A 15,467-nucleotide genomic window follows, 5' to 3' on the forward strand; every position below is an offset into this window, starting at 1 on the left:
ATTCAGACCTTGCTTTATTTCTTCAATACATGTTTAATATTCTTTTCACTTAGGCCTTATGTGTTATTGGGTAAATTTATTTCTAGATACTATGTTTTTGTTACTATTTTGAATCAAAATATTTTCTATTTCTGTTTCTACCCAACTGTTGCTAGTAAAACTAAAAGACAAAACAAAACAAAGCAAAAAAACACAAAAAACTGAATTTTGTTGTCTTCTATTTGACCACTTTATTAAACTCCTAAGGCAGAGGATCCTGGTGGTTTTCCAATAACCCACTTCCCCTTCTCATATATTAATAAAATTTTTAGGTGGGTTCATGGCTATCTAGATAAAGACTACATTTCCCAACATCCTTTGCAACTGCCTGTGGGAATACAACTGAGTTCTGAACAATGGAATATGATATGTGTCCCTTCTTGGTTGTACCCCAAAGGGAATGAAAATGTCCTACTTTCTTCTCCTCCCCTATTCCATAGTATGTTATGTGAACTTAAGGAGACATTATTGGTGAGAAGAAATAAAATAGAAGGAGACTGGGCCTCTGTTAACTTCCATGGAGGAGAGATTGGACTTTTGCTTGTGACAGAAACAAAATTCTCTTTTGAGTAAGTCAATTTTTTTTCAGTCTTTGACACAGCAGTTAAACCTACCTACTAGTTTTTACAAACCCCTGTTAATTTTATTAATCTTTTATTTGAGTCTTTCGGTTTTGCTAGGTATAGAATCACATTACCTGCACATAATGATGTTGTGTCTCCCCTGCTGAAAGGCATGATGCAGAGTGGTTAAGGACACAGTTTCTGGAGTCAAACTTCCCAAGAACAAATTATGGCTATGCTATTGGGGTGAAAACTTGCTGTTGGCACCCACTCAAACCTCTTTGTCTTGGTAATTACACCAAATCCCCCATCACCCCCCCACTCCCCATATTTGACGCCACCCCAGCTTTAGGGCATATGTTCCCAACTGGAGCTGGTCAGGGTAATCCCACCCCTCAGCTATGGATGTTGGCCCAGGCTTGGGACCCAATGACCCAAATGGGGCCAATGAGACTTGGAAACACCTTCTCTAGGGACTTCAGGAAAAGATTTCTCTCTTTTGTGCAGTAGCTACTTGAAACAATATTTTCTGTCTTTAGCCAGTGTCTGGTGGAAAAATGATCCCCAGAACTGTGGAAGTCATTTGCTACCATACGGAAAGCCAGCCTAAAGATGTAGCTGATCTGTAGAGAAGATACAGCAGGGAAATGGTGCCATAGCCAGATCAAACCCTTCCTGAAACCTCATTCCATGGGACTTCAGCTGCATGAGTCAAAACAATACTCTTCATCATTTAGGACTTCTGAGTTTGTCTCTTTGTTCCTTGCAACTGATGGTGTCCCAACAGCCATTTAAAATGTTATTTGGACAAGTTACACAACCTCTATAATCTTCAGATTAAATGTAAACAATATAACAAGTACCTTGTAGGGTAGTTATAAGATTAAATAGGGAGGTTAGGGGCACCCTTACTGAGAATGTGATATTGAGCAAAGACCTGACGAAGAGAAGGCCACATGGGACTCTGAAGGAACAGGGAAGTTCCAGAGCAAGTGTCCTGTGTCGCCCAGTGGAGGGCTCGGTGGGGCAGGTCTTAGTGAACAAGGAGGAGTGCGGAAGGAACACGTAAGGGGGGGAAGGAATACATAAGGTGGGGGGAAGGTGTGGACTGTGTAAGGCCTGTGTACACGGTGTGGGCACTGGCTTTTACTCTAAGTAAGGGGGTTTTGAGAAGGAGTGGCACACCCTAACTCCACTTTACAGATCACTTTGGCCATTAGGAATAGATTATAGGGGCAAGGGCTGAAGCCAGGAGTCCAGGAAAGAGGGAGGAAAAAATGCATTCCCTATCTAGTTTAAACCACTGTTATTTAGAGCCACATAGGTGGACAGAAATGGTGTCAAATCTCATGTTAATCCTTGAAATCTTCCCGTGAGGGAGATATTATCACATCTTTTTGCAGAGCCAAGTGGCTTGTCCAAGTTCATGTAGCTAACAGGTGGGGAAGATGAGTTCAACTCCAGGCCTCCTCGGGGCAGGGGTTCCTTCCCCACTGCCTCCCTCTGCTTCCCTGAGGTCTGGGGGGAATGGCCCTGAGCTTGCCTCCTCCCAGTTCCTCTGGGGTTGGCAGGTCCTAGGGGGGAGATCTGAAGCAAGCCGGCTGGTATACCCCCAGGAATCTGCATACAGCAGGCGATACCCTGAGAGAGACAATAATTCCACTTCTGGAATTTGCTGCGTTAATTGATGAGCTGGAGTTTCTTTTAATGGTTGAATAAAGACATAGGAAAGTGAGAATTAGTGCTGAAAAGATTTCTGATGAGCTCCTTCCTGGGAGAATTGAACTTTTCTACAAAATCTGAAAAAAAAAAATGGACTGATTTTTAGGCTATTTTCTTTCCATAAAGTGAACTCATTCAAAATTCAGACAGAAAAGGAGCCTGAGGTATTGTTTGAGAGCCATTAAAATGGTTTCTAATCAGAGTATCAATGATTGTAGTGCCAGCCCTGTACCCAGCCACAAGTCTCACCGTTCTCCGAACACAGAGAACTTCACCTCATTTCCAAGCCTCTGATACCACTTGGATTACTCTTCTTTCTCCTCTGCCTGGTGGACTTCTATTCATCCTTCAAGACCTTGCTCAAGAGTCATAATCCTGACAGGTACACATCTAGCCTTTGCTTTCATACTTCCACTACCACAGAGTGTGGTGTCTCTAAGTTAGACCTCTGCCCTGGACACCCCATTCCCCTCCACTCTCACTCCCCATCCTAGAGTTCACCATATTACGTCTGCTAAATTATCTGATTCCTGGAGTCCAGGAATCCTGCCTTCTTCATTTCTATGTTCCCAGTGCCTTATCACTGGCCTGGCCTAGAAAAGGTACTCAGTGAGTGGTTGTTGACTGACTAACTGAAAGCCCTTTCACCTGTCCTCATTCTTTACTGTTTGTAGGAGTTGACAACATTCCATTTCAAGTTTTGACTATTCAGATTACAGGGACATCACTTTCAAGCCTGACCTCAGATAGTGGGACCCCAGCCACCCTCTCCACGTTTTCAGAAATGGTGCCAGTGCCAGGGTTAACAGTACAAGGAATATTTGGGCTATTTTCTGAGTTTGAAAATACTTGACACCCATGTGACCTTGAAGAATTTCATTAATTTATTAATGAAGTCAACAATTATTTATGGAGCAGCTCCTATCCGTGTGTATGGGGGAGGGAGTTGGAAAGCAAAGGTGCCGAGAATGTGTCAGCTTGCTACGTGACAGAATTGGGGGTGTGTGGAGATTACAAGGAGCTGAAGTCCCCCCTTTATTGGGGACTGACATTGCTGATACATGGAATTACCCTGCTGTTCCACAAATACCAGTGATGCCTACTTCCCAGGCTGGTTCTGGTGCTTTCCCTACATATCTGAGGGAGAGCATCTGAAAGGCCTTCCTGAACTCTGCTGCAGCTTTGTTGACCTTTTCTGCTCCACCACTCCCTTCCCTTCCCTTCTCCCATCTCAGTCCCTGTGATGAAAGAGCCCCATGTGGGGGTGTTCACATGACTGATGGCCGGACTCAGTGGGTCATCCAAGATCACAGGCTGGGAGACGACGGAGTCTTCTCTGAAGGGTCGGTCAACCCTGAAGCCAATACCAGGTGAACAGCAGGTCCTAAGCCAGGAAACAGGAGACGAGATGGCCACCCTTGTTTAGGCACAAAGTGAATTGCCTTGTGACCTTGGCCTCTGGAATCCTCACTTCCCAGGGGTTCCATTGCCTCCCTGTGAATTCCTGGGAGTGGGAGCCAGGGTAGAGCCACTGGGAGGAGGCAGACCAGGGGGTAGGATGGAAGGGGGTCTATGGAGGTGGTCTCATTCCACCTTGCTCTCTGGGCTTGCTTCCCTTTTAGACCACTTGAATAGGGATAAAATCTCATGTGGATGTTCTGGCCCTGTCTTCACTGGTTTCCAGGGTCTACACCACATCTCAGCAGAGGTCAGGGTGGTGCTCCCCTGAGAGGTGGGAGTCATGGCCATGCACCCAGCTGCCCGCTCACTGCAGAGCCCAGCAGTCTCCACCCACCCCGGCTCCGAGGCTGCTCCTCCCTGTCCTTCCCAGGTATCGGTGGCAATTTCCATGCTGGCTGCCCGGCTTCCGATCAGGATCACGTCCCAGCTCCACCCAGAACTATATTTTCCCTCCCACTTATCTTCATGGGGATCACAGAGAACTTATCACAGGACTGCGGCAAAAGGATAAAGAAACCACATCTAATTCCACTGCACCAGCTTATCCAAGCTCCCTTCAGCCTGTGGCAGCAGGAAGAGTGTTTTGGAAACATGCCTCTGCCTGATAAAGAATGAGATGATCTATTGATTTTTTCTCCTCCATATGATATGAGCAACCCTGTGTTTCATGATGGGGCAGGAATGCAGGGTCTACAAATGACAACAAAATGAAAACCAACCAACCAACCCCCCCCAGAAAAAAAGAAACCCACAAACACACACCAAAAAAGCCCACCTGTCTGCTCCAGGCTCCCCTGTGCACAGGTGCTCAGTGTCAATCAATAGGTGTGTATGAGAACACAGCACCCCTGGGACCTGCTGATTTCCTTGGTCAAGATTAGGGGCACTCCTACCCTGGACCGTTCAAATGCCTGAGTGTATCTTGCATCTGCTTCTATAAAGCCTGCCCCAGTATTTGCCCTCTACTTGATTTTGTACTGGACAGAAACCACGAGCCCAAGGCTTTCAAGAGAGCCCCCAGATATTTAGTTTTTTTCACCTTCTCTCTACCTCCACAGAGCTCAGTGTTAAGCCACCAGATTTCTGAAGCATAGCCAAGCCTTCCCGACCAACACATTTCCCTTCTACCTCACTCTATGGAGCCTGTAATTTTCTGCAATCATATTGATCATGATCGATAACATTCATAGAGGAGTTTTAATAACATGTTCACAACCATGATCCGCTCTTTACAAAGGCTCTGCAAGAGCCTGTGCTGACACTTAGCATCCTCCTTCCACTCCTCTCTTTGCTGCCTCCTGTATCACAGGGGCTGGGAGGATGAACACCACATCCCCTGACTCCCTTGCAGCTAGGGCTCTGGTCAAGATTTAGGTTGGCCAAGGAGAAGCACTTGGGTAAGATTTGGAAGATGGAAGGAAAGCAGAGGGCATCTTTCTGTGGGAAAGTCACAGGATCGCAAGCTTGAGGGATGGGGGTGCTTGCCAAGGCAGAGCTCCCCCAAACACCAGCTAGTCCTCACTTTCATGGTGTGAGCAGCTGAGGAGGTTTCTACTTAGTCCAGAATTCAAATCCAAGTATGTCTGACCCCAAGGTCTGCTGTCTTGCTATTTTACTAAGCCACCTACTCTAGAGGACACTGAAGCCCTGAAAGGTTTGTGAGCCTCCTCTCCATACTCACGTGCTTCTTGAAGCCAGGGACTATGCACCTGCATCTCCAGCCCAGTGTCAAACGCTGTTCCGGGAAGGGTGAACAATTACAAGGGCTATTACAAGGCTGAGTTGGAATTTGGACCCAGTTGCTAGGGGAGGGTCTTTCCCACGCATGATTTCCACAAGGAGGGATTTGCCCTAAGTACATCTTAGTCTCTCTCCACCCCACTTCCCTCCCTCCAAGGTGTGTGATCATGTGAAGGGTGAACTTGGGGAGAACAAACTGGCCTTGCTCGGTTCGGCTCTGCCTGGCCTCCTCTCGGCAGCACTCGGGTCCCTCCTCTGGTCCTCTAAGCTCTTGGTCTTCCTTGGGCTGCCCCTCACCTCCCAGGTGGGGGACCTGGGTGGGGGGTCCACCTCCTTCTGGGGTTCTGGGGTAGGGAGTCCTTTCAGGCTGTCACAGGAATCTAGCCTTCATCAGCCATGAAGGTGGTAGCTTGCATTTCTTTGTTTTATTTCTTACTTGTTCAAATCTCATGTGGGGAAGATGGAAGCTGTCTATGGGGGGCCTGCAGAGTACCCCCCACACAGGGTCTTTATGACTTTAAGACCCTCCTAGGCATCTAACTGTAGTTGGAGCCCCTTCTTCATGGGCTTCAGAAGAGAACCTCATTGGGACCCCCACAGTGCCACCTAGAAGAGCTTAAACCTTTTATATGCTTTGAGCTTAAACTCTTGGAACCTGTCTAGAATGAAGACATCCACTGTGGACTCCCTGACATAGCAGAGACATGTCTGTCTCCAGCTTGCCTGAGTGGCTTCTCCCCACTGTTTTCTCAGCTACTCCAAGCCCCTCTTCTGATACATCACAAACAACAGCTGTCTAATTTTTTTTTTTAATTTCCTGGGTTCCCTTACTCCTTGCCTGATGGAGATGGAATATAAAATGTTTTGACAAGAGAGAAGGGGATGTCAATGCAGCTGGCCAAAGCCATTTTGGGGAACACTCATCAAAGTTATCAACAAATATGTTAGCACCAGATGGAGAGGCAATTCTTGAAATGAGTCCAGTTAATGAGGAGAACACATTTGCTCCAATGCTTTGGCTGCTGTGTTACCACTGGTTGCCAAAATTCCAGGTCACGTTTCTGACCCCTTATGTGCCCTCACCAAGACTGGGGAGCAAAGCACAGGATCTATACTCTGCAGCCAGTGTGAAAAGTCAAGAATGTTTGGGGTCTTCATGTCTTCATTCCTGTCACTCTTTCTCATCTGCCGTTCCCTCCCTCTAGAATGTCATATTCCCCAAAATGCTCCATTACCTCCATCCCTGCATCAGGATCCAGCACAGATGCCCCCTCCTATAAGAAGCCTTTCCTCACCCCTAGGATGGACATCTGTGCCCTCCTGTTCTTCTGCAGCCCGTCCTTGCCCCATCACAGTGCTGACCCTGCTGGGTCCGAATCACTTCTGCACTTTTCTTTCCCTCGCTTAGACTTGGCTGCACCTGGGAATCACCTGGGAACTTTTTGTTGTTGATTGTCAAATAGTCCTTTATTTAAACACTTTCCTTTGTAGTTCTTAACTAGCTGGGCATCCCACTGCATCACTGTTGATATCATCTCTGATTTCAGGAGGGTGGCCATCAACACGGCATGGGCTGGGCAGTCTCCAGAGCCTCTTTAAGGGTTCCAGACAGTTCTCTGGATAAGGATCTGTGTCACGTCTGTTGGGCAATGTTGACCATCTCTTCAAAAGTGGTATTTCCACTGTGATGAATGGTTCCCTGCTCCGTTCTGTCTCTGGCTGGTTCCTCAGGGCTCTCGTGATCAGGGCGGAGGCAGAAGGTCCCCCCTCAACCCGGACCTGTCTGATCTGAATGGTCAGTTTCACTGTGACCCTCAGACCCTTCCAGTCACCAGTTGCCTTGGTGATGCCACCACCAGCTTTCTTGGAGACAGACCCAGGAGGCCAATCTTGGGGGCCTACCTTGGAGGCAGATGCGGCACTGACTTCCCCACGGGTATACCTCAGGGACACACCTTCGATCTCGTTGGGCTTGAACCCGGCCCACATGGCGGCGGCAGCCGGTGCCCGGGTGAACTCGGATGCGAGACGAAGAAAGTTGCGCCTTGGCCTCCTCCAAGCTGAAAGCCCAAAAGCCCCCTGGGAACTTTAAAAAATCCCAACACCCAGAACTCTCTCCCATAAGATGAATCAAATGAGAATCTCTGTGGATGGGGCCTGGGACTGGTACTTTTTCAAGCTCTCCGGTGGTTTTAATGTGCAGCTGTGATGCGAACATCCACACCAGACCAGGAGGCCCTGGGCCACTGGGGCTCTGCCTTCCTCCATCACCTGGTGCAAAGCCCAGTGTTTTGCAGTTCTGCAGCAATGAAGGGATTGCTTTCCTGGAGGAGCAAAAGGACTGCATTGGTCCTTGTTACCATAAGTGAACTTTGGACAAAGGCCACCATTGAAACACAGGACAAAATACGGGTGATCCCCTTCTGTCTCTGACTCCCCTCACCTGGCCCATCTTTGGGGAAGTTGAGCTCCCCAGGTGGTAAAGACCAGCCCCTCTACCCGTGCATGCAGCAACTTCCATTTCCACCAGCCTCTTGCATCAACACCTGTGGTAGTGTCTCACTAACTGCCCCAGTCCCTTAACCCTTTGTCATCCCTGTTGCCATGGAACTTAGCAGCACCCTCCCCTGTGATTCTAGGTTCAGTCTTGTGACTTGCTTAATGGTAACAAACATGGCACAGGCAGAGGCTTCAGCGATTGCCTTTCCCTGCTCTTGCTTCCTGATACCTCCATGAGAAGGTCCTTCTCGGGCTAGCCTTGACAGAAGGGCTACAGGGAGCAGAGTTGGGGAGCCCAGTCATCCCGGCCAAGGCCATGCCACAGCAGATGGCAGCCAGGCAACCTCGGACAGGATGTGCCCAGCCATCACCTCCAGAGCTGCCTGGCTGACCCTACTCACCTCATTCTTAGGAGCAAGTGATGCCAAGACTGGCCAAGCCCAGCCTACATCAGCTTAACCCCAAAGACCTGTGAGCTAACTAGAGATTTCTTGTGTGTTTGTTAGGCAGCTTTATTGTGGCAGTGGAAAATGAATATAATCCCTTTCCCTTCCCTTTAGATCTCTAAATCCCCTATTTTCTTGAGTTCTTTCCCTTCAGCCTAAAACCAAACCCACCTCTTCTCCCCACCCTACCCTAAACTAATGTATCTTCCTTCAACTCTGGTTTTCCCTCAATGTATGGTTTTTGCTTGTGGCAATAGACCCCAAATGTCAGCGCAGAATTAAGATGTCCATCCCAGGAGATAAACCCCACCCTGAAAGATCAGAAAGCAGAATAGCAAGCAGACACTGGGAGAGCAGAGAAGCTTGCACAAGATTCTTGGATTTTGTGTAATCAGCAGATCTTAAACATAATTAATAAAATATTAATACACCTATTTAATTATGTTTATGTTTCATTGTAAAGACAGCAAACTTGTTCTTCAAGGAAATATTTAACGAGACCAATGATTGAACTTTTTAAATAGCTACATATCTGTTATCTGTTTTGGAAACTTTTTTGTAATGCAGTTCACCAAATGTGTAAGTGGATGTCATCGAAACTGTATCTTTGTGACCCACTTAGAAACACAGACCGTACTGCATCTTACTATAAAATGGATAGCACATGTTTAATATTAAAGATTTAGAGGAGTAAAGATTTAGAAGATTAAAGATTTAGAAGATATAAATTAGTAAATGAAAATACACTAAATAAATGATCAGAAATGCATATAATTAAATCTTTGCCCCGAGGTCCACAAGAGCTGCCAACGTTCCTTGTAGTGTCATTGCCTACTGTCCCTGGTCTGAGTAAAAATCATCTGGAGTGATTTGTCACTTGTTCACTGGACACAAGTGCCTGCATTAGCTGTATGGGATATAGGAAATCCCGTGGCCAGCTTGGGAGACACATACCTGGGCAGTTGAATATGCAAGGAAGGTTTGCAAAGGAAACTTCTAGGGGCTTTCAGCAGAAATCTTAATCAAAGCTGCCACCCATCAGCTCTTCTTTCCCCAGGCCCACCCAGTATCAAGCCCAAAGATTTTCAACCTGGTGCACCCATGTCCTGAGCTGATCCTGCCCAAGTGGGCAATGCTTTAGAAGACCTGGTCGTGTCACTGGCCCTGAGTTAGCTCTGTGGTCTAGTGAGTTCCCGTGGAATTCCTTCTGAATCCCAGCTCCCGCCTGAGGACTGAATCCTGGTGGCACCCCTACCTCACGAGAGGGCATGGGCCAGATATGTGGGCACTCTTGGGTCCCCGCCCGCAGCTGCCCCCACTGTTTGCCTGATCTGGATGACTGGACTGTGTCTTGGTTTGCCGGAGCTGCTATGACAAATTCCACACAACAGTTTGGCTCAAACTCAAGCATTTATTGTCTCATGGTTCTGAAGGCTAGAAGTGCAAAATCAAGATGTTGGCAAGGCTGAGCTTTCTCCTGGGATCTGTGGTGTTCTTTCTGGTGATGGCAGTGCACCAAGGCCCAGCAAGATCTCTCTCTCCTCTTTGGTTTTTCTGACTCTGGCGTCTTACTTCTGACTATGTCTAAATTCCCTCTCTTTATAAAGCCTCCAGTCAAATCAATTAAGACCCCCCTGGTTCAATTTGGCCACACCTTAACTAATAATATCTTCAAAGGTCCTATTTACGAATGGGCTCACATCCAGAGGAATGTGGATTCAGATCTGAACGTGTCTTGTAGGGGACACAATTCAATCTGCAAGAGCCTCTCATCTCTGTGACTTGCTCTCTACTGAGTTCCCTCCAATCCACCTCCATGCAGCAGCCCCAGACTTTCTACAGCCCGAATCTGATCAGCTCGTGTTCGGCTTTTACTTACTCTTCAGTGGCTCCCTCTGGCCCTCAGAGTAAACTCTAAACCACCTAACATGGCTATAAGGCCCAGCAAGATCTGGTAACCAAGAATTAACAAATATAATTACAGCTCACTGAACTTCACTTAGATGTGCCTTAGCCTTCTGATACTTGTAATGTAGCCAAAAGGCCAACACTTATAAGTGTTATAACTCACTGAACTATAGCCTGGATATGCTGATGCTTCGCTTTGTAACTGTAACTGAGCAGGCTCATGATAATCTAAGTGACCTGGGACTTCTCTTGCTTTGTAACTTAAAAGATTTGTGATTCCATTAATCACAGACACAGCCTCCTCCGTCTCCTCTAAGCTCGCATTTCATCAATGCATCTCAGCTAAATGCTGGGACAGAATGTTGAAAGAAATTATTTCATACTAAGGAGTGAGTGGATCATAATCTCACTCCCCCTCCTCTTGAAGTATCCAATGAATGGCTTTTCAGGCAGTGAAAAAGGGAAATTTAGAAACAGAGGATTCTTTCCAAAAGCACACAACTCTCCTCCCCTAGGAGAGAAGGCCAGAGAGTGGCCTGTGGCCATGAGCCTCCCCTCCTTGTCTTTATAGCAGGAGATGCTGACCAGCTCTTCTCCCAGAGCCTGACTCTCCCTCTGCTCTTGCTTCCTTGTTTCTCTCAGTCAGTATTTATTGAGCATCTATTGTGCATGAGGTTCTGGGAATGGAACGATGACGAAGACAAACAAGGTCCTTGCTCCTGGGGGACTCACAGGAGTTGGGGAGCAGACGGGAAAGCTAGGAAGGTGTGTGTCTGTCTGCCAGGAAAGTCATCTTGGAGCAAGTTCTCTCCAAGGTGAGACCCAGAAGACATGTAGAGATAGTCAGACTGAGGAGGCATGAGTGCCCAGAGGGTGGAGGCAGGACAGGCAGGGTTAGAGAGACGAAAGAGACATCGCTGTCTCTTGGAGGAACAAGATGGCCAGTGCAACCGAGCCTCAGCTGCAACCTCTCCTTAAAGGGCTGTGGTCAGATTGTTGCCAGGCTGGGCTTGCCACCTAATGCATGCAACAGCTAATCTATGACACTGGGGTTTCAAAGAGAGAAAGAGCTTTGATTGCAAAGCACAATGCAAGGAGAACAGGAGGCTGCAGGCCTCAGATCTGTCTCCCTGAACCGGAGAGCTGCTGAGAGTTTTAAAGCCCCTTGGCAAAGGCGGGCTTATGATACTGTGTGCAGTTGTTGAGATGACAAGGTTAGAGACAGTAATTATGAAGCATGCACAGACAGCTTACATACTTTGTCATAGGATGCATGTAAAGAAAATGAAGGCTTACTATGATTATAGGTGTGATTTTTAGTATTATAATGAGGTATAGGCTACTATAGGTTAAAGTTGTGTGCTACTGTGCATGTCAGGTGGCCCAACTTTTGTTAGAACTAGACTTATCTAGCACAATTAGGTAGGAATTGGGGTGTGTTGGCTTAGGTTTCCTCTTCCACTGCCCAAAGTGTTCAGTCTGGTTTCAGCATGTGGTATGGAGGCTGAAACCCAGATGGTCCCATCCTGCTCTCCTGCTCCACTTTCCAAGGTATAGGGATGTACACAGTGTGACAGGATATCCTGAGCCTTACTAGCTGCACATCTAGGGCTCTACAGGAGCTTCCAGAAGGAGCCATGACCCCAGCCTGCTGGGCACGGGAGAGCGAGGTCAGGAGGTGCCATGGAGAAGAGACGACGGGCTCAGCACCTTAGGAAAATCCCCACGTGCTCCCTGCAGCCCACCCCACTGAGAGTCCTTGAGGGACAAATGCCTGAAGCAAGGTCAGCAAATCCATTTTCAAGGCTGTGATGAGAGCTGCTGCAGAGCTGTCACGGTCATCAGCTGCAACTGATTGTCAAGTCAGATGAACACTGTTGTGGTGATGCCAAAGAACTGTGGTTCTCAAACTCACATCCCCCGGAGAGCTAACACAGAACACAGAGGTCCAGGCTTATTGGGGCAGGACAGGGTCTGGGTCTTTGGCATCTATCGAGTCATTCAGGTGATTCTGAGAAGACCAAAGTTTGAGAAACATTGGGACGGAGCCTGGCTACTCAAAGTAGGATCCATGATCTAAATTTTCTAAGTGGTACAACTCTACAGTCGATTTGTTCAAACACCACAATTGCATGGAACTTTGAATAGGAAGTGAGATACGGTAGGTTAGTATAGGCTGGAGTGAAATAGTGACACATCCCAGAGTAATTTGGGCAGATAATAAAAAATATATTTACAGCCTCCCCCTCCCCAGCCCCGAGGATCTGGGGGAAGGTGCGGATGTGTTGGACATCCTCACCTGGACTGGTGTTGATGTTGTCACAAACATTGGGACTGGCGGTTGGATGTGCTGAGCCCTCGATCATGGGACTTGCCCTTATGAAGCTCGTTACCACAAAGGAGAGTCTAAACTTGCATGTAATGGTGCCTAAGAGTTTCCCCCTGAGTACCTCTTTGTTGCTCAGATGTGGCCCTCTCTCTCTCTAACTGAGCCATCTCGACAGGTGAACTCACTGCCCTCCCCCCGGCGTGGGACCCGACTCCCAGGGGTGTAAATCTCCCTGGCAATGCAGGATATGACTCCTGGGGATGAATGTGGACCCGGCATCGTGGGACTGAGAGTATCTTCTTGACCAAAAGGGGAATGCAAAATGAGATGAAATAGTTTCAGTGGCTGAGAGATTTCAAATGGAGTCGAGAGGTCACTCTGGTGGACATTCTTATGCACTATATAGATAACACCTCTTAGGTTTTAATGTATTGGAATAGCTAGAAGTAAATACATGAAACTACCAAACTCCAACCCAGCAGTCTGGACTCCTGAAGACAATTATATAATAATGTAGATTACAAGGGATGACAATGTGATTGTGAAGACCTTGTGGATCACACCCCCTTTATCTAGTGTATGGATGAGTAGAAAAATGGGGATAAAAACTAAAGGACAAATGGGGTGGGATGGGGGGATGATTTGGGTGTTCTTTTTTCACTCTTATTTTTTATTCTTGTTCTGGTTCTTTCGAATGTAAGGAAAATGTTCAGAGATAGATTGTGGTGATGAATGCATAACTATGTTATCATACTGTGGACAGTGGATTGTATACCATGGATGACTGTATGGTGTGTGAATGTCTTTCAATAAAACTGAATTTAATAAAAAAAAAAAAGTAGGATCCATGGACCTGCAGCATGCATCACCTGGGAGTCTGCCAGAATGCAGAGTCTCAGGCCCCACCTCAAAGCCCCTGAATCAGACCAATGAGATCTCCTTGGTGTCTGTAAGCACAGGACAGCTTGACGGGTGCCGGCACAGATGAGGAGCAAAGGCTTGGAGGATGACTGACTGCTGAGCTCCTGCTTTTTGGGCACACATGGTCTTATTTTATCCTCCTGACAACACTGGGAAGTAAGTACCATTTGTCTCCTTTCACATGTGACATCACTGAGGCTCAGAGAGGAGTGATTTTCCAAAGCCACTGGCTCATAGGTGGGGAAAGTGGGGTCTGAAACCCAGGACCATCCAACCCCAGAGCCCACAGTCCTTCCCACTGCTTCCCTGTCATGCTCACACCGGGAAGTGTCTTTGGACGTGATGTCTTCAGCAATGTCTTTGGACACGAAATTTTCATCTCTGTTGGACTCGAGCAACTGCAGCAGAGTGTGGACCAGAAATTTTACACACTTGTTCTCCCACCAGGTTTTCTGGTTGAAAATCTAAAAATCTGATTTACCAGAACACCCCAATTTCCCAGTGCATCAGATGCTCTGCCAAAATAGTCTCTATTAAACATTCACAACAGGCTTACCATGTTCATCCAGTAGTATGTTGTCAGGTTTGATGTCTCTGTAAAAGAAAACAAAGAAGCCAAAGATGTGATTCCTGGGAGCTGATTGCTGAGCACACTGACAACCGCCACACTTTAGGACAAATGCCTGGTACCACCCTGTGAGCTTGTCTTTCCCCTAGCTTGAGGTCTTCAGACAGAAAGCAGGACAGTAATTATTATGATAATGGAGCGTCTGTGTTCTTACTTCTTTCTGTTTCCTGGAATTGTAAGTAGACTGTGTTTGGATAATCTTTCCCTGAATATTCTTAACAAGTTCTGGCTCTCTTCTTCATCTATAATAATCCCAGTAGTAACTGCTGGTCTTTGCCAGCAGAAATGGGCACCTTCCCAACCTGACATAACATTACCGTCCCACCCATGCCACCCGGCGGGTGTTTCGCTCTCTACTTTACAGACATAAGAACTGAGGCTCAGGAAGGATTCCTTTACTGGGTCAGAGATTGTCGAACATGGCCCACAGGTCAAATCTGGCCCTTGGCCTGTTTTTGCATGATCTGTGAGCAAAGAACGGCTTTTGTATTTCTAAAAGATTGTAAAAAGCAAGCCAAACAGATACGAAAAGCAAAGAGAAATATGCGACTGAGACCACACATGGACAACCAAGCCTAAAATATTTTTTTATCCAGCCCTTTCCAAAGAAAATTTGCTAACCCTCAGTGGGTGGTAACATAGTGAACCACAGTCAGCAAAATCTGGGCCTCGGGGGTGACTAGGAGTGACCGGGGGTGTCCTGCTATCTCTCCCCATTATAGCACAGTAGTGCTTCCTAAAGGCCGGCGCTCTGCTTTCTTCATCACGTCCCCCCACCCCCTCACACCCCCCACCCAAACCCGCCTAGTGCTAGGAAACACTCGGGAGCATTAGTGAGTGAGTGTAGGAAGGAAAGGATGAATGTGAACAAGGAACAGCCTTTGCAAACTCCACTGACATCGTCAACACCAGTTTTAAAAATTTTTAACATCACACATTTTCTGAAGCTCTGTATTAAAACCATAGATTTTAGAAATCCATGTCCCACTCACTCTTTTGATAATAAATGTCAAATCTACTGAGACTAAAGGTAGCTTTCTTTGAAATAAAGTGATTGCTCCTGAGTTTATCAAATATTAATTCTACCTGAAAACACACTATGATTCTTTGTAATAATGTGATGAAATGTCTATGGGTTTGGAGGTGAGAGAGACCCTAAATATATATATATATAAAATTACATTATATATAATTATATGTATTTATTTATA

The 15,467-nt window shown here is 46.8% G+C and overlaps 1 protein-coding gene across 1 annotated transcript in view; it reads right to left on the minus strand.

Annotated features, from left to right (window-relative positions):
• STK32B (serine/threonine kinase 32B) overlaps nt 1-15,467 on the minus strand; it is a 480,888-nt gene that overhangs the window by 78,154 nt on the left and 387,267 nt on the right. The window contains exon 5 of the mRNA XM_037829382.1: nt 14,185-14,222. Within this exon, the coding sequence (XP_037685310.1) occupies nt 14,185-14,222 (38 nt within the window). The remainder of the gene's footprint in view (nt 1-14,184; nt 14,223-15,467) is intronic.

The sequence above is a fragment of the Choloepus didactylus genome, chromosome 3 (assembly GCF_015220235.1).
Source record: "Choloepus didactylus isolate mChoDid1 chromosome 3, mChoDid1.pri, whole genome shotgun sequence".
In the NCBI taxonomy this organism is placed as follows: domain Eukaryota; kingdom Metazoa; phylum Chordata; class Mammalia; order Pilosa; family Megalonychidae; genus Choloepus; species Choloepus didactylus.